Source organism: Asterias rubens, chromosome 3 (assembly GCF_902459465.1).
Source record: "Asterias rubens chromosome 3, eAstRub1.3, whole genome shotgun sequence".
Classification (NCBI taxonomy): Eukaryota; Metazoa; Echinodermata; class Asteroidea; order Forcipulatida; family Asteriidae; genus Asterias; species Asterias rubens.
This window is the reverse complement of record NC_047064.1, coordinates 22453922-22474819: the sequence shown is the minus strand read 5'-3', so window position 1 is coordinate 22474819 and position 20898 is coordinate 22453922. Positions and strand designations below refer to the sequence as shown.

Below are 20898 nucleotides of genomic sequence, written 5' to 3'. Positions count from 1 at the left end.
AATTGATCTCCCTGTAAAGAATCAAAATAGCAAAGCATTTAAGCTTAGTTAGCCTAGAGCCGCGTTGTGTTTTCTTTTTGTTTTTCTTCAAAATACAATCTCCTTCGCGTCTGCTTTTTATACTGTCTTTGAATCAAGATAATGTACACCACTTTTGTCTTAAAGTGTTGGCAAACCTGCTGTATCTTTGGCATGTTGAATTTGCTTGAACCAATATAGGGACGTTTGAAATGAAAACATGCATTGTGTTGTGTTGTACTTGTCTTAAGTTTCAATCAATAATAAGGTATACGACATGCTTCGGGTATTTTTTAGGCCTATATGAGTCAAGATACAGGTTTGTACTTGTTTTTTAACTTTCTGGAGCTTCGGTATAATGTTGATTCTGATTGACCTATCACTAGTGTACAGCTTTTGATATGTTAGCAAACATGCATGTGTTTAACGTATCTATCATCTTATCCAAGAAAGGGAACGATGTGCTTCGGGTTACGAATCAATATGAAGTACAACCGATTGACAAACTTATCATGCTGACTGCGAAGAGGTTTTTTGTGATGCTGACAAATATGACTTTTTATACTATTTGTACGTATATTATGGTTAAACCGAGATATGGTACAATTTGCTACGGGTTACCTCTTTTATGGATCAATAAGGTATAACCGTTGGCAATCTTACAACATGGTATGCTGACTACTGTACCAAGATTGTTGTGATCTTGGCAAACATTGCACGTGTATACTGGTTTAACCGAGAAAAGGTACAAAATGCTTCGGGTGTTTTTGAATCAAGATAAGGTTCAATCGTTTTTGTTGTTGGCAAACTTGATGCAAACTACACCGAGGTACAAGTCGCTTCGCGGGTATGCTTACTCTCGTTGAATCAAGATAAGGTACATCATTTATAAGTATGATATATTATAAGTCTGTTGCTCCTCCTTTGGACTAAGGAACGGTAAATCTTGCTTTAGGTAGGATAGTTCTATTTCAAGTCATGGTTTTGATTCCTTCCAACCTGCTTCGAAAATTCATCATTGAATCAAGAGAATGTACAGCACGAATATGGTTGCAGCACTAAATTACAAACCTGTGAATGTTAAAATGAACTAAGTGATACATGTTAACACTTTCATCTGTGTGAAGCAGTGGGTCTGCTCCCAGACATTCACAACCAGTCTGCTCTAAAATCATTGACTAACCCCTATCCCGCAAATTCTAAAGTAATGTTGCCCCCCCCCCTCCAGCAAAAAAACAAACGTGTAATTTGTGCCACGTCGCCTTTTTCAAAATGCAACGAAGCACAAAACAAAATGGCGGGGATATCTCAGTTGTGGAGGTATCAATCGCATGGACCTTTCACTGACTTAAATAGAGAAAGCTTCAATTTTAATCCAATGCAATTTATAAGGCAAACCCCAAGGTCATGTGGAGATATTCTCTACCATACCTCCTCAACCTCCTTTGTGAGTGTGTTTTCACTGCATTTAACATCGTCTTGCAAACCAAGCCTGCCTTGAATTGTTGACCTAAAAGGTACAATAAATTGCGACGGTATCGGCTGGCTGGAGAGGTGCTTTGGCTCCGGCCTTGACGGGCCGTCGAGAAGTGTTATTAATGGCTTTCGGGCGCAGCTAGGATTTTTTATCGAGGAAAAAAAAATGCAATATTGATTGTTTTTGAAACAAGATTGGGTGAGTGGAGGGTAAAATTAGAAAACCAGGGCAGGTTAATATCAAGAAGTGAAGGTTTGTGAGGTTAAGGATGAATAATGATTGAAAGACACCAATAAGTAAAGAAGTTAGTAAATATACCGGTCTTGTCGCCAATAATGGTCACCTACCGATGCGTTTATAATATGTTTGCTCTGTACTCTAGTGATCGTAACAGCACAAACACAACATAACTGACTTTACTGATTTGTATTTGTTTGTCAACGTATTGTTTTGTTTTGTTTCGTTTTGTTTTGTTGTTTTGTTGTTGTTTTTGTTTGTTTGTTTGTTTTTTTTTTTTTGGGGGGGGGTCATTTTCAATCCCTCTGTCAATAAAAACAAAGGACACCCAGCATTCATAAATTTCGTTCAAAATGAGGCAGTTATGTGAAAATGAGGCAGTTATGTGAAAATGAGGCAGTTATGTGAAAATGAGGCAGTTATGTGAAAATGAGGCAGTTATGTGAAAATGAGGCAGTTATGTGAAAATGAGGCAGTTATGTGAAAATGAGGCAGTTATGTGAAAATGAGGCAGTTATGTGAAAATGAGGCAGTTATGTGAAAATGAGGCAGTTATGTGAAAATGAGGCAGTTATGTGAAAATGAGGCAGTTATGTGAAAATGAGGCAGTTATGTGAAAATGAGGCAGTTATGTGAAAATGAGGCAGTTATGTGAAAATGAGGCAGTTATGTGAAAATGAGGCAGTTATGTGAAAATGAGGCAGTTATGTGAAAATGAGGCAGTTATGTGAAAATGAGGCAGTTATGTGAAAATGAGGCAGTTATGTGAAAATGAGGCAGTTATGTGAAAATGTCGTGGGGGTTGTTTCACCCACATTTCAATTGAAACAAAAACAAAAACCGAGTGATTTGCTGATCTACGAGCATGCACTGTTGTTTTACTTTCAGGCATAGGAATGGCTGGTGGGATGAGTTTTATAATCAGTGTGCTTTCGGAGTAGAACTAATAATGTTTCACCCTATAACCAGCATTCTGTGTACACGTCCCTTGTAGCTAACGAAAATGGAACTTGTTTTAATACCTTAAAGACTCTGGACACTAAAATATGCGTAAAATAACAAACCTGTGAAAATTTGAGCTCAGTTGGTCGTCGAAGTTGCGAGATAATAATGAAAGCACAAAAAACCTCGTCACACGAAGTTGTGTGCTTTGAGATGGTTGATTTCCAGACCTCAAATACTAAATCTGAGGTCTCGAAATCAAATTCGTGGAAAATTACTTCTTTCTCGAAAACTATGTCACTTCAGAGGGAGCCGTTTCTCACAATGTTTTATATTATCAACCTCTCCCCATTACTCTTTAGCAAGTGAGGTTTTATGCTGATAATTATTTTGAGTAATTACCAATAGTCCACAGCCTTTAAGTATGACATTCATCTTATTAGCATAACATATCGTAATCGCGTGTCTCCTCGTAGGCATCAAAGTTATTCTTTAATTAAAATAAACAAACGAACTGTGCATAAACAAAACTCTTTGTTGGAGCAATTACAGACGATATTTTGTGGTGAATTTTAAGCCTTTGTTGAATAACAATGACGTGGGGGTAAACTCAGACTGTATGCGCAGGGAATGACGTCAAACATCCATTCATATCTTTAAAATAAACCAATGTGCTTCGTAACAACTCTAAAGTATTTTACGATTAGCTATAAATGTTCCGTATTTTCCGGATGCTTTCCTAAAGCTCCTTTCTTCTCTTTTTTTTGCTATAAATGAACATGTTTTTGCTGGTGCTTGTTTATGTCTCTGACTTTTTTCCCATGTATAATTTTTGTGATACCAAAAAGTAACATATATGCCCAAGAAGAGCCAATTTGTATGTATTTGTTTTTTGTTTGTCACTCGAGCGAATAGTTACTTGTTTATAGATAAATTGCCGTGACAAAAGTGATGTAGAGGCATCGGGATATTACTTGATTGTTCCTATATAGTAAAATAAATGCTCCTTTAACAAAATAAATAGGTGATCTTTCATTAATGTGTGGCTGTCTGTCTACTTGGGTGTGTCGTGACCGAACGGTTAAGAGCACCGGATTCAAACTTTGGTGTTTCTGATCAGCAGAGTGTGGGTTCGAATCCCCACAGCCTTGACACTTGTGTCCTTAAGCAAGACACTTAACCATTGCTCCGTTATTCGGGTGGGACGTAAAGATGTAGGTTCCGTGAGTTGTTATAAAACTATATCAACACACGTAAATTATAGCATACACACCTATCAAAAAGAGATGGGGTTCACATCTGTGTGTCTGGCAGTGTGACTATCTTCAATCATGGGGAAGAAGAAGTAAGTCATGCCTAATTATGCATTTATGCAGATACAGAGTTAAGTTGGAATGTGTAGATGGCCCATATAGATGAATCTGTTATGGTCAAGGCAGCCGGCTGTGCGGCACCATAATGTAGCCCGAGCCCTAAATGTAGCCCGGACGTAAATGTATCCCCAAACATTACCTAAGTAGCCCAGACCTAAATGTAGCCCCAAGCATGTACCTGAATGTAGGCCGGACCTAAATGTAGCCCCAAACATGTACCTAGATGTAGCCCGGACCTAAATGTAGCCCTAAACATGTACCTAAACGCAAACAATGACGAGCTGTAATCCTACCTTGAAAACAAAAGCAAGATAGTTCAACAACCAAGGCAGACCACGCAGCTTTAAATGTCAGATGGTCGAATAGATTCGCAATCAGGGCCCAACTGAGATACATAGTTGACATTTGCCGAGACACGAACCGTTTACGCACGTCACCGCCGTGTATCGATCGATGGTCGAGTCTACCTCTCTTTATTGCCGTGCCCTTTCTCAATCCATTGCCGTGTGTCTAATCACCATGTCACTCGCCCAACTTTGGACGTCACGAATTGTGAACTGAATATCAATTCAATTTAGAAGAAAATAGCAGGTTGTAAAATAAATAAGGGTCTGGGTTTTATAGCAAGAATTATTCAAGAGGTAGTTGAAGTAGCTGTTTTGTTATTGGTCATGCGGGTCTATATAACAGGTGGGTAGCTCGTCTATAACTCTTGTCTTCGTGCTTTGTGAACAGAATACAAATTCAATTCGTAAGAAATATTGGGTTATGGAATAGAGCATCTATATAGGGGCTTGTGATTACGTGAAACAAGTGACAAATTTCTAAGTGAACCCAAACCTCACAATGTTACTTAAAACACAAACCCACATGAAGACAGACGGTACATTTTCGATGACATGGATACCGATTGATGTCATCGACTGCACGGCCTGAGTATTTACTTGACAACTTGACATTAAAGCACCATCAATAACCAGGTCTATAATCAATATCTTACAGTATGGAATAAATAATTTATAGAGCGGTTTTTGTTTAGTTCCCCCCCCCCCTATATTTTCTTTCTCCTCCACAATCAAATAGCAGTAGACATCCGAATATGGTTGATAAAAATAACAGCAGCTGTGCATTGGTCCGTGCCGTAAATTACCCGCATCCTGTGTTGGGGTACATGCGGCAAGCAAAACATCGATCTACAACCCACCCACAAAAGAAGAAAGAGGGATAGAACGAAGATGGGGGTGGGGAGATGAAATGGGAAAAGATGTCATCATTATCGAGACCAAGTGATGAAACTGCTCGTTGTCATGACGAGTAGGCATTATGATCCAGCAGTTGTTTACTTTCATAAAGCTGTGAAATGTGCAAAGATATCGCCTGTCCCCCCCCCCTTTCTAGAAGAGGCAAACGGCTACCAGCGACATGTTGCTTAGGGAGCACAGATTAAACACCACAGCGTGATTCCCATTCTGGCATCTAATTGCAAGGATATACCTCAGGGATTTAGTCTTGGTTCCAAATTCGATTTTCTAACCTTTAAGTGCTTATATCTACTGGGATGGGAGAGAGAGACAGAAAAGGAGCTCTAGCTCTGAGGTGGTTATTTCCATCACGTCGGCTCGTTGGGCTCAATAAAAGAGGACAATTCGCGGGTGAAATGCAATTATTTCAGGGTCCGGGAGGAATGGTAAATAACCCGCTTATTTTTGGGTAGCTATTGAAACGACTTACGCTCCGGAAGTAATTCATGCAATGACGTAATGGGAGTGGCGATTTCTGTAATTAGATCGTATAATTGGGGGAAACTGTAATGATTTAAACCCTGTGGTATTGACAAAATAACGGCACTGACGTCAGGAGACGGCTCCATATGGTTGCAGTGTGACGAAAGTCTTTGATCGTCCTCGGGTGGTTCTAATGTGATGATGCAACAATAAATTACACTGAACGGCCTGGCGCTTGCCTTGTTTGCGCGTTTTTTCAAGCATTTCAAATGAGCACTTCTATAAAATAAAAAGGAAATAATAACAAAAAAACTCTAAATTATACATTAAGTCATGAACATAAAAATATTAATAGGTCTTTTACTAGTTAAATTTTCCTAAATAGTATTTGCTAAAAATTAACATTATATTGAAACAAAATTAAGCCACGGGACGAGGTCTAATACTTTGAAAACCTTTTTGCCAAACACGCCCAAATTGTGCCTACTCTCAGGTTTTCTTTGGTATTATTATTATTATTTTTTTAGATTGTATTCTCATTTATTTGATGACCAATTTTACCTTCACAAAGAGTATGATAATGTCTTATGCCACAGACTTCGTTTAACAGAAGTATTTGAAGAATTAGATTCGCACACAAATGAAGTTTGAATACGCGCGAAATCTGTACAGACTCCTAAAACACAACCTACATTTTGGATGGATGGAACAGAGCATAATTATGTGAAGCTAAATTGAATAGGAAGACGGCGTTATCATTTGGTAAAGCTGGATCAATCTTGATTATGAAGCACGTGTAAACCAAATTGAAAACTTCGCAAATCATTAACGACTTGGGATGGAGTCTATCTATTGGCAGTCGTGTCACGTGCGCCGCCAAACTGCGTTTGGATCTACCTTTCTTATTCGGCGAGGGGCACTAAGAGAGACCGCAAACGCTAAATGAAAATATAACAATTTATTTGCTTTTAAAATGATCAGATATCAAACATTTGGATGTATCATTGTTGATCTCCTGAAATGAAATTCAAAATAATATGTTAATTTTAGTATGGAGACCGCCAGTTATATTATCGTTTCATTCGGTTCACTCGCTTTTGGTGCTAAGTGAACCATTATCCAATCTGATTACACACCTGACTTCCAGCGTGGAGGAAAACACTTCTGAGTTTGGAACCCCCCCCCCCCACAGCAAATCATCATAAAGGAGAAAATTATGCTGCCACGAAATCTATAAATACGCAATGCCTCCGGGTTTGAGATATTACCATAGCAACAAACCCCACCCCCGATGACGTCAATAACACTGATGCACTACCACAAAGACATCATCGAATCAAGTGTGCGGTTTGGAGGGGGGGGGGGGTACAGGAGGGTTGTTGGCAAGGGACACTAGCTTCGATAAAAAGAAGAGAAAAATCAGTTAAGTATGCAGCTGTCTTTTTCCCCATCAATAATATCCTTCGAAATCTACCACAAGTTTCACAGCAAGAGGGGAAATTGTTGACACCATCCACGTGATGCACAGGCCTTTTTTTAAGAGGGGGGGGGGGGTTGCTAATTTCAAAAGCATTTCTTCGAACCCAAACCAAGCGTACTTTAAAGAAAAACAAAATCAGATTGAGCGCAGAGACCGATCTCTGATCGTTCTGAATTAAACATCCAGTCGCCTTGCTGTTTATACATGGGCAATCTCATCCGATGTATTTATTTTAGTTATTACTTTTGAACCCTTTCGGGACCATCTGCTTTAATATAGAGCTCTGCAAACCATCGCAAATGACCAACTAAGAACCGCGACCATTTACGAATCATGTGGCGTGTCCTGGTCTGAATTTCAACGCGTATACCGCAAAGCACTTCATTGCAAACATAATCATCTCCTCTCTTTCACAGCGAAGATATAGTTTCTAAAGCGTCCGATTTAGTTTTCTTCCATTGAAGTGTTTTACAAGCTGAATATTTTTGTTTAACTTTTTACAAAACAAAATTGAAATTCGCGATTCATATTTTAGGCCAGTAGTCTTTCTTTCCTGATCACTTTCGTCGTTTGCTACTTTTCCACTATATTATGATAAGCTCAAATTCAAGTTACATCCACTTCCCTTCAAACTCTTTCTTATCCCGGTAGATACACGTGTATCAATGCCACGCAGAACGTGGGAGTGTTTTTCCTCTTTTTTCTGCATATTTTGTCCCGCTCATTTTTCTGTCAACACTCTGACCACTGCACTGTGATTGAGACACAGCTAAAACCAAGATGAGAGACTGACGTCAGTGCTGGTGTTATGCATTCCCAAAGAGAACAAAATAAAGTGTTATTTACGTTTTTTGCATACGCAGTCAAATTTTGAAAAACAAACAAGTTTGTGAAGTCTGGGTTTTGCTAAAAGTTATATTTAGCAGACTCGTCATTGATTACCAAACAAGACAGTTTTGCTTCTCATTTTTATTTTGATAAAAACCACAACAATTTCAACATTTTATTCCAATTGCCTAGAAACAAAACTTTGAATGTGATTGAATAGTTTAGATAGTCAACAGATCTTGTTTTAACTTTTTTTAAAATTTGCCTGCGTTGCGAGGCAAGTGAAGTAAGCGATACTTTATTAACAAGAAATTCAATATTTGTCTTGCAATGTTTTCTTGGATTATGTAGTTAAAATGTTGTTTTAGTTCCATTTACACCGATCATATCAATTTTATAGTTCGGTCAGAGTTGTTTTTGCATAATCTGTCAGTGTAAAATCTAATGTTACAATTTTCCAAACGTGCTGTCAATTTCTCACCCTGCGCTACAATCAGAACCGAGGTGGGTTGCTTAGAAAAGCCCACACACTCAGTCGATACAGATCAATTCTCAGACCAAATAAAATTTGACTCCTCATCGGGTATGTGATAATATCAAAGACGGAGAGTGGGTGCTCAGCATATACGTGGGCAGTCCCGCATGTTTGGCCTTTAAATACTGTTTCTTTATGGTCAGTGGAAAGGTGCTTGAGAACCCTGTTTTCTATTTTATTAAGTCCACCACTGAACACAAGCTAATAGAAAAGGGTGTTGTATCTGTTTGTATTGACTCTTCGTTTTAAAGGGCAACTTGTTTTACCCCAAGATGGAGAGCTCGTTTACTTTTAAAGGGGCACGTTGCCTCTGAACTGGACACTTTGGGGCTAAAAAGCGCTTGTTATGAAAAATGGTTGAAAGAAGTTTTACAAAATAGAATATAATGATTCACACCGAGATACCTGCAATTTATTTCGCCTTTTTTTTTTACTTCGCAAACCATAATGGTCGGTAAATATGTCGAGTCGAACATTTGGTTGGCATGCAAAATGGCAACACACATCATGTCAGTTTGATCCAGCCCTGGATTAAAACCAACTCAGCCATAAACATGAATGGTTTGTCATGGCAACTGATAATCCTGGAGGCTGGAGTTTACTCTGTCTGGCTATTTGTCAGCTCCGCCAAAATGAAGTAAATAGTTCTCGATTTATTTAGATTTAATAGTTTCAGATTGTTTGTCTACGACGTTTGGTACGTGACCATCTCAATGGTCGGGGTAAACATCAATCAATTGTCTTCAATTTTGTCTTATAATTATAGCGTTACTCGACGAAGTTTGTTCTTCTTCTTCCTTTCTTTATCACTAGGGTACAGTGAGATGGTGTGCCTTTAGGAAATGGAACTGCTAATTATCAAAGTCAAATAATTATTCACCATGAAGCTATAACATTTATAAAAAGTACGCAGTGCTACTAAAACATAACATAAGTACACTCTGCTAAACAACTTTTGTTAAAGGACATAAATTACTTACTTTTGTTAACAGTTCACTCGCCGGTGTCTCTTTGTTGATTTCTGCAAGGAAACAAAACAAACAAAAACACGTATGTTTAGTTTTTGCAATAAATATTGCCATTGCCAACAATCGGGACGGGGTACAAATTTCTTTCTGACTGGCCTGTTTACATTTATTTTTTTGAGCCGGTTTGAAATTTCCCCACCTCCCCTCTGAATGTTTTGTTTTCACTCCGTAGTTTGTGTATCAAGCTCTTAGTTCTCAGTTGATAGTAAAGGTTGCGTTTCCAAATATAAACGTCATTCCGGTTCCTCATCGGGAAGATCATTTTTGGCTTTCATGTTGTTCCTAAATGGGCGATCAAATGGTCTTCATGTTCCTAATTGGGCGATCAAATGGCCTTCGTGTTCCTAAATGGGCGATCAAATGGCCTTTCTGTTCCTAATTGGGCGATTTAATGGCCTTCCTGTTCCTAATTGGGCGATCAAATGACCTTCCTGTTCCTAATTGGGCGATCAAATGGCCTTCCTGTTCCTTATTGGGCGATCAACTGGCCTTCCTGTTCCTAATTGGACCATCAAATGGCCTTCCTGTTCCATGGGTGATCACTTCTTGTTCCGAGAGGTGACAATATACACTATTCCCCCAACTTAAAAGCCCTATAAATTTCCTGCGTCCGTTTCAGCGCCATTGCTATTCTTCAGCGAGCCATGCTCAATTTACTCTTTTTTAATCAAAACGTCCTCGGTCTACAGTGCAGCTACGTTTCAGTAGTCTTACAAAAAAGATTTGGTTTGACTGATTGAGTTTCGGATGGGATACTTTATTTGAATGCTCTTACCGATTCCTTATAAAACAACAGGCATTTTTGAAGTCACTTAAGCTACGTTGTGACAACGCAACCCATGGTCCACTGTATTCCAATCAGGAAACGCACAATGTCCATGGAAACCCACATCCAAGCCCAACTAGTCTAAGTTAGTATGTAAATTCAAACTCTCTCGTCCCCAAATTACATTTTAAAAAGCCGAAGCTCGTGACTGCATTAGTCCCCCCGGGGAAGGTTTTAAGAGTCTGTATTCCTCATGAATGTGTTCCTCCCAGATTTACGAGTCATGTTGTACCCTTATCACGATTCATGTGTGAATTATAAATACCATTCCACTGCGTGTACGTAACACGTGGTGAACACTTATTTTCAAATTTCCAACCGTTGGGCTTGTCATGCTATACGCATACCAGCGTAGAATTTCACCCAGAGGCATTGAAATAACTCCGGTTGCCCTAAAGCTGTTACAGTGGTACTTGACTCTCTGTCACGAAGATGATAATATTACACATTGGAAATGTAGGAAAATTATTCATCTGTGAGCTTTATTAATGTTAGAGATTAAGTCAAAACGCGATTGGTGTGAAATGCTACGCATTGTTAAACATTGTTTGTATATCAATTTGCATCATCTCTCCCTCTCTCTAGATAGGAGCGTGTCCTTAAGTGCCATAGGCGTTTATTTCCACATACAGTGGTGTTATAACATGTGAAGCTCTTACACTAAATGACGTCAATGGTGTATACCGTGCTGGATTATAATACGTCATCAGGCGCGGAAGTATAGGTACTTGATGCATAGAGCTAGGCTTGATGAAAGTTGCTTTACATTTCAAATTCATTATTGCGAGGTGGCCGAACGATAATTACTGGGTTATAGCCAAGACCATAAATCTGGAGCGAGCTAACTAACACCATGTGATAAACAGGTGTCGACATTCCCGCCTGAAGCCCCGACAGCATTCCAGTACTCAAAGGCGTCGCGTATAACTGTATAAGTGGGCTCCTATTATGCCCGTTGCTTGTACCACTGTGGCTCCCCCGGGCCCTCTCATGAATAGCAATAACTCGTTCTTCTGTGCACGACGTCCGCTTCTTCCGATCCAGACGGCTTTTTCATTGTTGAATAATTTTGTGACTCTCATGATTTGTTTCCTGACCCCCAACCCCCCTCCCCCCCCCAAAAAAAAAAAAAAAAAAAAAAAAAAATAATAATAATAATAATAATACAACACACAATTAGACCTAGTTCTTCTTCTTACTTTTATAAGTCCCAAAAATAATTTGATTTGGTGTTTATTGATTTATATATATTTGTTTTCCTGGATATTTTGACCCTTACTTTAAAAGTGAAGCATGATCTCACTTCTGAAATGTCAATTGAAAGTTCTGCCACCTAATTTACCGTAACGACATTTTAGTTTAATCAAATCTACACCAATTAGTTTCAATTTAATTTGGGCAGGTTTGATGAGGCTTGGCATTTGGAGATCATCTGACGACATAAAACTAAATGGATTTCTCTAATGGATGACGCTGGTATCCAATCAGTAGCATACCTTGTCACAATCGAATAATTTAAAGAGTCGATAATTTCTGAGGAATCGAATCAACTTCAAAGGGGTCCTTTATGTTCCCAGGCAGACATGGTCTACAACCGCAACCTTTGATCGGGTCGGATATTATAAGCTATCAAAGACTGACGTATTCGGAACTAAATCATGCTAAATGGTTTAAGTGTTTAGGAGTCATTTTTCGGAACCTCAAATGTTGACAATAAGCATGGAGGCCGTTAGCAACACCCTTTAGCAACAGTCACAGCCATATCCACACATTAAAACGTTATCACTTTAGATGTAGCTGACTGGTGCCCACACATTGTCTTCGGATTGGGCACTTCATTCAGTGGTTATGAAAAGAATATGAATGGAAATATATTTTAAAAGTAATGCTGGTTTACATAATTATGTAAGAATTGGTTATGTAGAATTTTGTGACAATTTAAAACACGCTCCGCTAATGGCTAATGTCGAACCAAACTTTTGACTCTACAAAATAGCGAACCGTATGTTCCATGCCACTTGTTGTATTTTAAGATGTAATGTCTCAACACGCAACTCTGAGCATGCTCTGAGTAACAATCAGCCGCACGTGCCGCTAAATCGGCTGAATCAGAGCAGCACGTGACATTCTTAGGTCAAAACGTTTTGACTTACGATGAATAGCAGGGACTAAAAACCTCGACGAGACGGCACCTTTAAGCTCGCGAAGTCCCTGCAATTTTAGTTAATAGTCGACTTACAAGGGGTTCTTTGTTCCTTTGTTCCTTTGTCCTTTGTCACTACCCGCAGGAGGACATCCTTTTCTGCTGCACAACCATGTCATGGTTAATTAAGTCCTAGCCTTAGCGACCATGGTCTAAACGTCATCGCTGAGCAATTTACCTGTTTTTCATCAGCATTGGCCGTGAGAGGGTTTTATATCTCGCACAGTGAGTTTCCATTCAAACCGTATTCTAATCTTTTCTTGCTCACAATCGTCCGCCATCTTTTGTTCATGCTCAGTGTTCCATCCATGCATGAGACAATAAGTATCGCGCATATTTTGAACGAGGAGAGAGTTTGGGTCTTCACCAAAACTTGGCTTTGGCTCCGGCTCTGGCTCCGGCTTGCGCTCTTACCTTCGGAGCAGTGTGCATTTGTATGGTGCTACCATCAGCATCACACGGAGCATGGAACCAGCAGCCGGAGCCTTAAGGCTTAGAAAAAGCCAATACATGTAGTTTTCTTGACATGTCGAAAACGAGTACGTGGAATCAGAAACCGAGTACGCCGAAAACAAGTATAATATACGCGAAGTCGATACCCGAGTACGCTGTACACGTAATTTAGACAGCGTTGCGAGAGGCCATATGTTTGTATGTCTTTTTCCTAACCGTCTTGTCTTCTTGCATTTGCAAATTGAAATGTCATTAAATTGCCAATATTGCTTTAGATTGTATCTCCCAATACAAAGATTGGACGATAATGGGGAACTATTAAACTGACTGCATCTGTTTCGATATACCTTATACCACAAGAATAGACATCAGTCAGATAGTGTGGATTTCCAGCATACAATGACTGTGCCCCCCTTCTACTCCCCTCCCCCGAAATATGTATAATACCAACAAGTTAATAGTCCAACGTGAAAACCTAAACGGGTGATTACGAAGATCTATGTTTAACTTAAAGGTATTATACGGGATTGGTTCAAAACATAAAGTCTGTATGTGATTGTTTTGTCAGCTCTACGAATCATGTTAACCTTTAATATTGTGTTCAGTCAATATATTCACACATTTTAAATGTAAATTGTTTCCATGGCAATGTACACCAAATAAATATGCAATTGTATTGAAAGGCTTCTCTACTTAGCTAATGAAAGCACTCGCTATAATTATAACCACAAGGCAAATAAGACATCCGTATCAAACTCCCTTGCTCAAACTTGAAATGGGTTTAATGCAATACTGTGTATTAAGTGCTTACACACTTCACCGACAGGGCTGATAATCTTTGCCCAAAACCCCATAGGGTTATATTGATATCTTTATCATCATAACTTTTTTCAACAAACTGCAGTTTTTCAGAATGCATTAGAACCGGAAAAGTCACAGAAAAAGACATACTATAATTGTATTTTATGATTTAATTTCTCGAATCAAGACAGCACACGCCCAAGGCCCTCGCCGTATGGCGTAAGACACGGGGGAGCCAATACAAAGCTGCTCCCGGTTGGCTCGGTCAAAAATAGTCTGTCAAAACAGTCCCACCGTAGGCGACGTCAGTAGAGTACCTGTCTATCTCGAATTAATTCATTGAATTGTCGTCGTCGGATCGAATTGAAGACGACGAGTAAAAAACGCTTCTTTGTTAACAATGTCCGTCGTGCACGGGTATGTATACAGAGATAGTAAAAACAACTAATGTGACTCTTAAGCAGGTCGTCGGTGTAAATATGGTATAAACGTAAACACAAGGTAATCAAATTGTGTGTGTACTCGACGCTATGCCAAACATTACTCATCGTGCGTGATCATAAACACAAGGTAATCAAAATGTGTATAGTACTCGACGCTATGCCAGACATTACACATCGTGCGTGATCAAAAATCTCGGTGTTAAAACGGTGTTAACTTACCAGTGTACACAGATCATGTAAAATAGGCCCTCATAGCTCAGTAAACTATAGATAGCATAAACGTTTGGTAACCTTGGTATGGCCGAATAGGCCCCCATAGCTCAGTAAACTAAGGCCCCCATAGCTCAGTAAACTAAGGCCCCCATAGCTCAGTAAACTAAGGCCCCCATAGCTCAGTAAACTAAGGCCCCCATAGCTCAGTAAACTAAGGCCCCCATAGCTCAGTAAACTATAGATAGGCCCCCATAGCTCAGTAAACTATAGATAGGCCCCCATAGCTCAGTAAACTATAGATAGGCCCCCATAGCTCAGTAAACTATAGATAGGCCCCCATAGCTCAGTAAACTATAGATAGGCCCCCATAGCTCAGTAAACTATAGATAGGCCCCCATAGCTCAGTAAACTATAGATAGGCCCCCATAGCTCAGTAAACTATAGATAGGCCCCCATAGCTCAGTAAACTATAGATAGGCCCCATAGCTCAGTAAACTATAGATAGGCCCCCATAGCTCAGTAAACTATAGATAGGCCCCCATAGCTCAGTAAACTATAGATAGGCCCCCATAGCTCAGTAAACTATAGATAGCATAAACGTTTGGTAACCTTGGTATGACCGATCCTCTTCTCTCAACTTCGTTAACCATAACACAATTAAGAGACAGCTCTGTGTGAACATGAATTAAAGTTTCCATCGTTGTGAGCATGCGCACAACTCAGGGAACCATTTTGCATTTTCCTGTCAAGTCTGCTGCCACCCAGTGGCCCCAAACTCTTTTATTTTATAATGAGTCTGTTGATTGAGTTAGACTTGAAGATATGTGAGGTGATAATAATAAAAGTAAGGTTAGCCCAACAACCTGTAAGTTGTTATGACATCAAGCAAGGGTCTTGTGTAGTTTTGGATATCCGAGGAGATGGATATTTTGCTCTGTCCCTCAAGCTTTGCTTTGTTCACGGCATCCCGTACCAAAAGACGTCTCGATCTCTTTTAACAAAGCTTGTCACGGCTGCTTGGTGTTACCATGTGCCGTGTACCTTCCCAATGAATGTATAATGTAAAATGCATGGCATATGTTGGAGTTGAATTTCCCCCGCACAAGTAACCGCTTCGGGCGGGAAAATCTGCTCCTCAAATGCCAATGGAGGTTGCAAAAGGTCGCCCATGTGTAGCTTGGTGTTTAACGAACCTCAACGGCTGTTTCGTGTGTATTATTTATTTATTCATGGTACCTTGATTTACTCGATGCAACACTGCACGGTGGAGAAATATAACCAACACGGGGTGGTAACATATGGAAACCGGTATTCCAAAACAAATATCGTCACATTGTTAATGAGAACGTTTCGCAGAGACCGAGAAGTGACGGCGTACTTCCGATTGCCCTCTTGAAACGGTAGTGTTCCCGCCTCCAATGTGATTAAACAAACGCTGTCCCATGTGTTTAGCGGACCACTTCTTGCTCGCGTGCAGCAACAAAATATGGTGACACTAAAAGCTATGCACACAGTTATCCGCCTGACTCGACAACAAAGTAAACTTGTCTTTCACGGTTGAATGATTTCATAAAATAAAATAAAATAAAATTGTTTTTATTAACCAATCGTTATCGCTAACTGACTCAAACATGTCATACTCGATCAGGAAAAAACATCCTGAACCTCAAAGAATCATCACCAATTTGAACCAAACAATACTTCATTTTCAACCAACCGCCTACATGAAACAGTCGTTGACATCTTATACGACCTGATTCTCGTCCTTCTGTACCTTGCACTTAATGGCTGTTCGCCCACGAGCTCTCGAGAAAACCCGGCATACTAACGGGCAGCCCGTAGCCCGGAAGAAAAGGAAGATAACCAAATGCCAGTATTCTCAAGAAGCAAATACAAAAACTCATCCTCCAAAAAAGAAAACCACAATTAACTTCCCCAGAATAATGTAAAAGTGAACCACAGTGCTTGGTTCACACGAAACGGTTCTGTAAGCCAACACTAGTGTGATGTGACATTTCTGCGTTGAAGTACGTCGTTGTATTTTCAAATAATTGACAAGGGAACCAGGTAGAACTCACTTAGTCTATTCTCATATTGTATTAACGTGTAAAAAGAAACAAGCTAACAACTCTCGTATCATGAGATCTCGCGTGAAACAATGGCATCACGTTCTATAAATAGATCAATGCGGTTTGAATACACTAAACGTTAAATTGAATCTTGTTTGTCTCAAGCAAAGCAGCAGTTCTTCCCTACCTTCAAAGTCAAAATTACGTCAGAACGTTTCTTACTGAGAACATCCCTCCATGGTCGTGGTGCTATAGTGACGAAATAACACCGGTCAAAATTCAGGCGATTGAGTAGAACAAAATTAATTATAGGCCTACCGTTTGTTCAAACCTGCACAGCAAAATTGCAACAATCAAAAGCCAAATAGACTTGCAGCTTTGGTTACAATTGCCCACAAATTTCCTGAGATAAAAAAAATCAATATTTTCCATATTCTAACGACTACCCTTCAAATGTTGTCAGAGAGAAAACATTATCAAGCAAGTCACGCGCCCCCGCATTCATAATCGAAATGATCAGCTTGCTGGATTAAGCACACGACTTTTTCATACTCGCTGATCGAGGGAAAAAGTCAAGGATATCTGTTCATGAAAAAAGCGAGCCGGAGTCTTTTATTTAAAGCAAGAAATCGATGGCTATTTTTAACCAACCGTAGATTTTATGCAAATCCACTTCCTTCCTTATTACGTTCGCCGCAGTTTTTAAAGAGTTATGGCGGTTTTTCTTTACGGATTGCAAACTGTCCTCAAAATTGATTGATTATTTTTCAAATGCATCTACAGATTTGGTTTCAGAATTAAGGTGCGCTAGAATGCCAAATTTCGTGGGTTCGAATCCCATTCGAGTAATGCCTGTGATGTTCTGTGAACAGAACTCAGAAATAATAAGTTCAATTTAATTTTCACCGACTCATTCTATTTCTAATTGCTTTTTGTAATTCCCAAAACGTCGTGACTTACGGGCCTATAGAATTCTCTGCACTGACATCAAAATGTATCTTTTTATTCCCTCGTGTTATTAACTCTCAACACGATTTTTTCGTATTTGCTTGTTGCAAGAGCTAGTGACACATTAACTGAAGTTGTGGATTGTGGGATCTAATTGTGTTTACGTCTTCTATCGTATGTGATTAAGAAGTGCTTCTGGCTTAATATTAATACATACTGAATACGAACTGGAGGTCCTTGCAGCGAGGATAAAACCAGTATCCGATTAGAATCCATGGCATACAGGACGGTAAAGCAATGACGTAGTCAGAATGCCCATATACGGTCTCTCAGTCGACTACGTAACACTGATTGTTCGCACACGAACCTGTGTTGTCTTTGCAAGTCAACATAAAAATAAAGGAAGTTCATTAACGACTAAATTGCGTAAACTTACATGAAGCATGACTTATAGACTATGTTGTGGAAGAGAAATCATGAAAGAAGGAGAGCTTTCTTAGGACTAAATTTATGTCCCCAAAATATTAGGCCCCTACAATTTGGAATTAACACGCCTTTATACATAACCAATAATTACGATTTTATATTGAAGCTGATTGGAACAGTTTTACAGATTTTAATTATGAAATCAGAACCTAAAGGAGTTGGGTGTATAGTTGTTTTTCAGTTTACGAGACTGCAACATCGAGACGTGAATTCTTCAGATTGATCCGTAATTATGACGGTTCAATCTGAAGAATTCTGTATCAATTTTGTTACAATGTGGTTTGACTGCCTAACATTATGAGAAATTAGCATAATTATATTAAATGTAATGACAATTTAACATGTTTTCTCTAAGACCTATCCATTTTAACGAAATGTTCGTGATAACTCACTGGCTGTCTAGAAAAACCAAACGAATCTTCCCTTGTTAGAAACACGAATGATTCATCCAGAAAAATGGCATGTCCCGTCAGCTAAAAAATCAATGGCTTCAGAATATTCAAAAAGACAGCAAAGAATGACAAAGTAGGTGATTGTGAGGGGGGGGGGGGGTGGGGGTTGTAGCGTGCATCTTAAACGTGGGCGTCCATTATCCATTCAGATCGATTATCTGTCAGTTCTCTTTTCTAGTAATGATATAAAAAATAAACTCAGAGTAATTTGCCCAAGTTTCACTCCCGAGAATCGGTTAAACTGAGCGCCGCTTTCATCAGCACATTCATGCTGACATATTATTTTAGTATTTCATTTGTCTTAAAGGCAAAATGTATCTTTGGATTGAAGATCCTTTTGATTGATTCAGTCCTTTATTATAATGTGTACAACAGCAACTTACATGTAAACAGTTATTTCAATATTAAGGTGGTAGCGTTTTTGAGATATCAGCGAAAATCTGGAGAGTTCATGTCAATCACGAAGGAAGTTTATTCCAGAATTAGAATACACAATCTTATAGAAACGTTTCGTGCAGAAACATTTATTAAATTTAAACATGTTGAGTCCCTCTCCCTGAAACCGAATTCCTTTAAATGCAATCACTTCTCAAAATGTTAAACATGTTTAATAGCTGCAGTGCTTCTTCAAGTATAAAGTATTTCTTCTGGTTAAATAACTCACTTTGTAAAACAGGGTTAAAAAAAATTCGCGACACCATTATGAAATATTCCAGAGCAAGCTTTTTCGATCCTGAGCTGTTATCGATCCTGAGCTGTCTTTTTGAATATTCTGTGGCTGCTTAATGCGCCGTAGCACCTTGTAAACCCTTATAAGGTGCTAAATAATTGGGTCTCAGAATTCATCACTGCAATAACCTATCTTTCTGAAAGTTTGTATATACTCAGCGCCTTGAGTACCTTGTTTGGTAGATACGTGCGCTATATAAGACTTCGATATTATCCTCATGCATACCAAATTACAGCAAACAGTCGCGTTTTTATTCCCACGCATCCAGGCCTATATGGATGCTCGTTTCTTATAATTCACGGCATATCCGCATCGCCATGGTAATTGGGGGTTTCGGTTCTAAAGCGAACGGTTTCCAGCTCTCTATGATGGCGTCACGTTGTCGAGAAAACTCAAGTCGGTAAATGGCACGAGGGTGAAGAGTCCAGAAAGAATAGAGTTTAGAAAAATAAAAGATAACACAATATAAAATAATGACACTATATAGACACATTATATGGGTTTGTTTTACTTGACTATAAATGCAAGACGCAAGTGGTTCGCAAATACTAATAACCCAGGGATGTTTCGCCATATCTCTTTTTCTGCAGTCAGGGGAAGATATCTTTAATTTCGAGTTGACTGCAGTCATTGTTGAGAGGGGGAAATTCTCCAAATTGTCGCTAATGGTAGTTGTTAATATTGCGAAATGAATAAAGTGAAGTTATGAGAATTTGTTATAATAGTAGACTGGGAAATGAACAGACGTTATCAAAATGTTGCATTTGATTATTGTCCTTGAATAATTGAACTTTCAGGGTGTGTGTGTTTTTTACTTATTACGATGTATACACGTCTGCTGATCGGGCTAAATTAGTCTTACATCTAGGCAAGACAACTATATAGCCAAACAAAAAAAACATATATTATTATATCTTTCATTAAGGGGGCGGGGAAAATGGTTGGGTAAAAACACAATACCTTTTTTCCAATACCGGGTATAATATCTTGTTTGCTCTTTCTGTCCAAATGTTCGTGTTGTGCCCGAATTCTCACCGCTTTGTTGCCCAATTAAGAGGGCAAGTTAGCCCCCCCCCCCCTTCCCCCGCCAATGAACATTTTGTCCACAGGTCCTTTATTCACCCAATTTGACGTTATTGTTGCGTTGTTGACAATGATGTTATTGTTCTCTAGTTAGTGCTAATGTTGAAATAGTTGTTGGTGGTACGGTGTTAATTAAGGTTGTTGTATTGAGTGTCTAGAACTGTGTTTGCCTCATTTTAGCCACTGATCAAAAACAATCTGTGTCACTTCAACCTATCAATTAAAACATCGACATTGATGAAACATGCTGCTGAATAATTGACAGTGCCACCCTAACGTATCATGTGTTCTCCGTTAATGGTCCATGCAGTCGTGCAAGACTATTGAGTTACAATACTATTATGCATAGATCCGTAAAACACAGACTCGACCGTTGAGCAAGGACTCGACCAACTTGGCGATTCCGCCCTGCCTTTACCGTTTTTATGCTAACAGTTTTTTGAGTACGTACCAATAGTGCCCATGCCTTTAAACGGGCCTTGATATTCGGAGCAAAACAAAATAACAGTCTGTTACCGCTCGATTAGGTGTGATTAACGAGAGCGATTG

The 20898-nt window shown here is 39.2% G+C and overlaps 1 protein-coding gene across 1 annotated transcript in view; it reads right to left on the bottom strand.

Moving 5' to 3' along the window:
- LOC117287803 overlaps window positions 1-20898 on the bottom strand; it is a 47645-nt gene that overhangs the window by 14211 nt on the left and 12536 nt on the right. The window contains exon 2 of the mRNA XM_033768322.1: window positions 9595-9635. Coding sequence (XP_033624213.1) covers window positions 9595-9635 — 41 coding nt within the window. The remainder of the gene's footprint in view (window positions 1-9594; window positions 9636-20898) is intronic.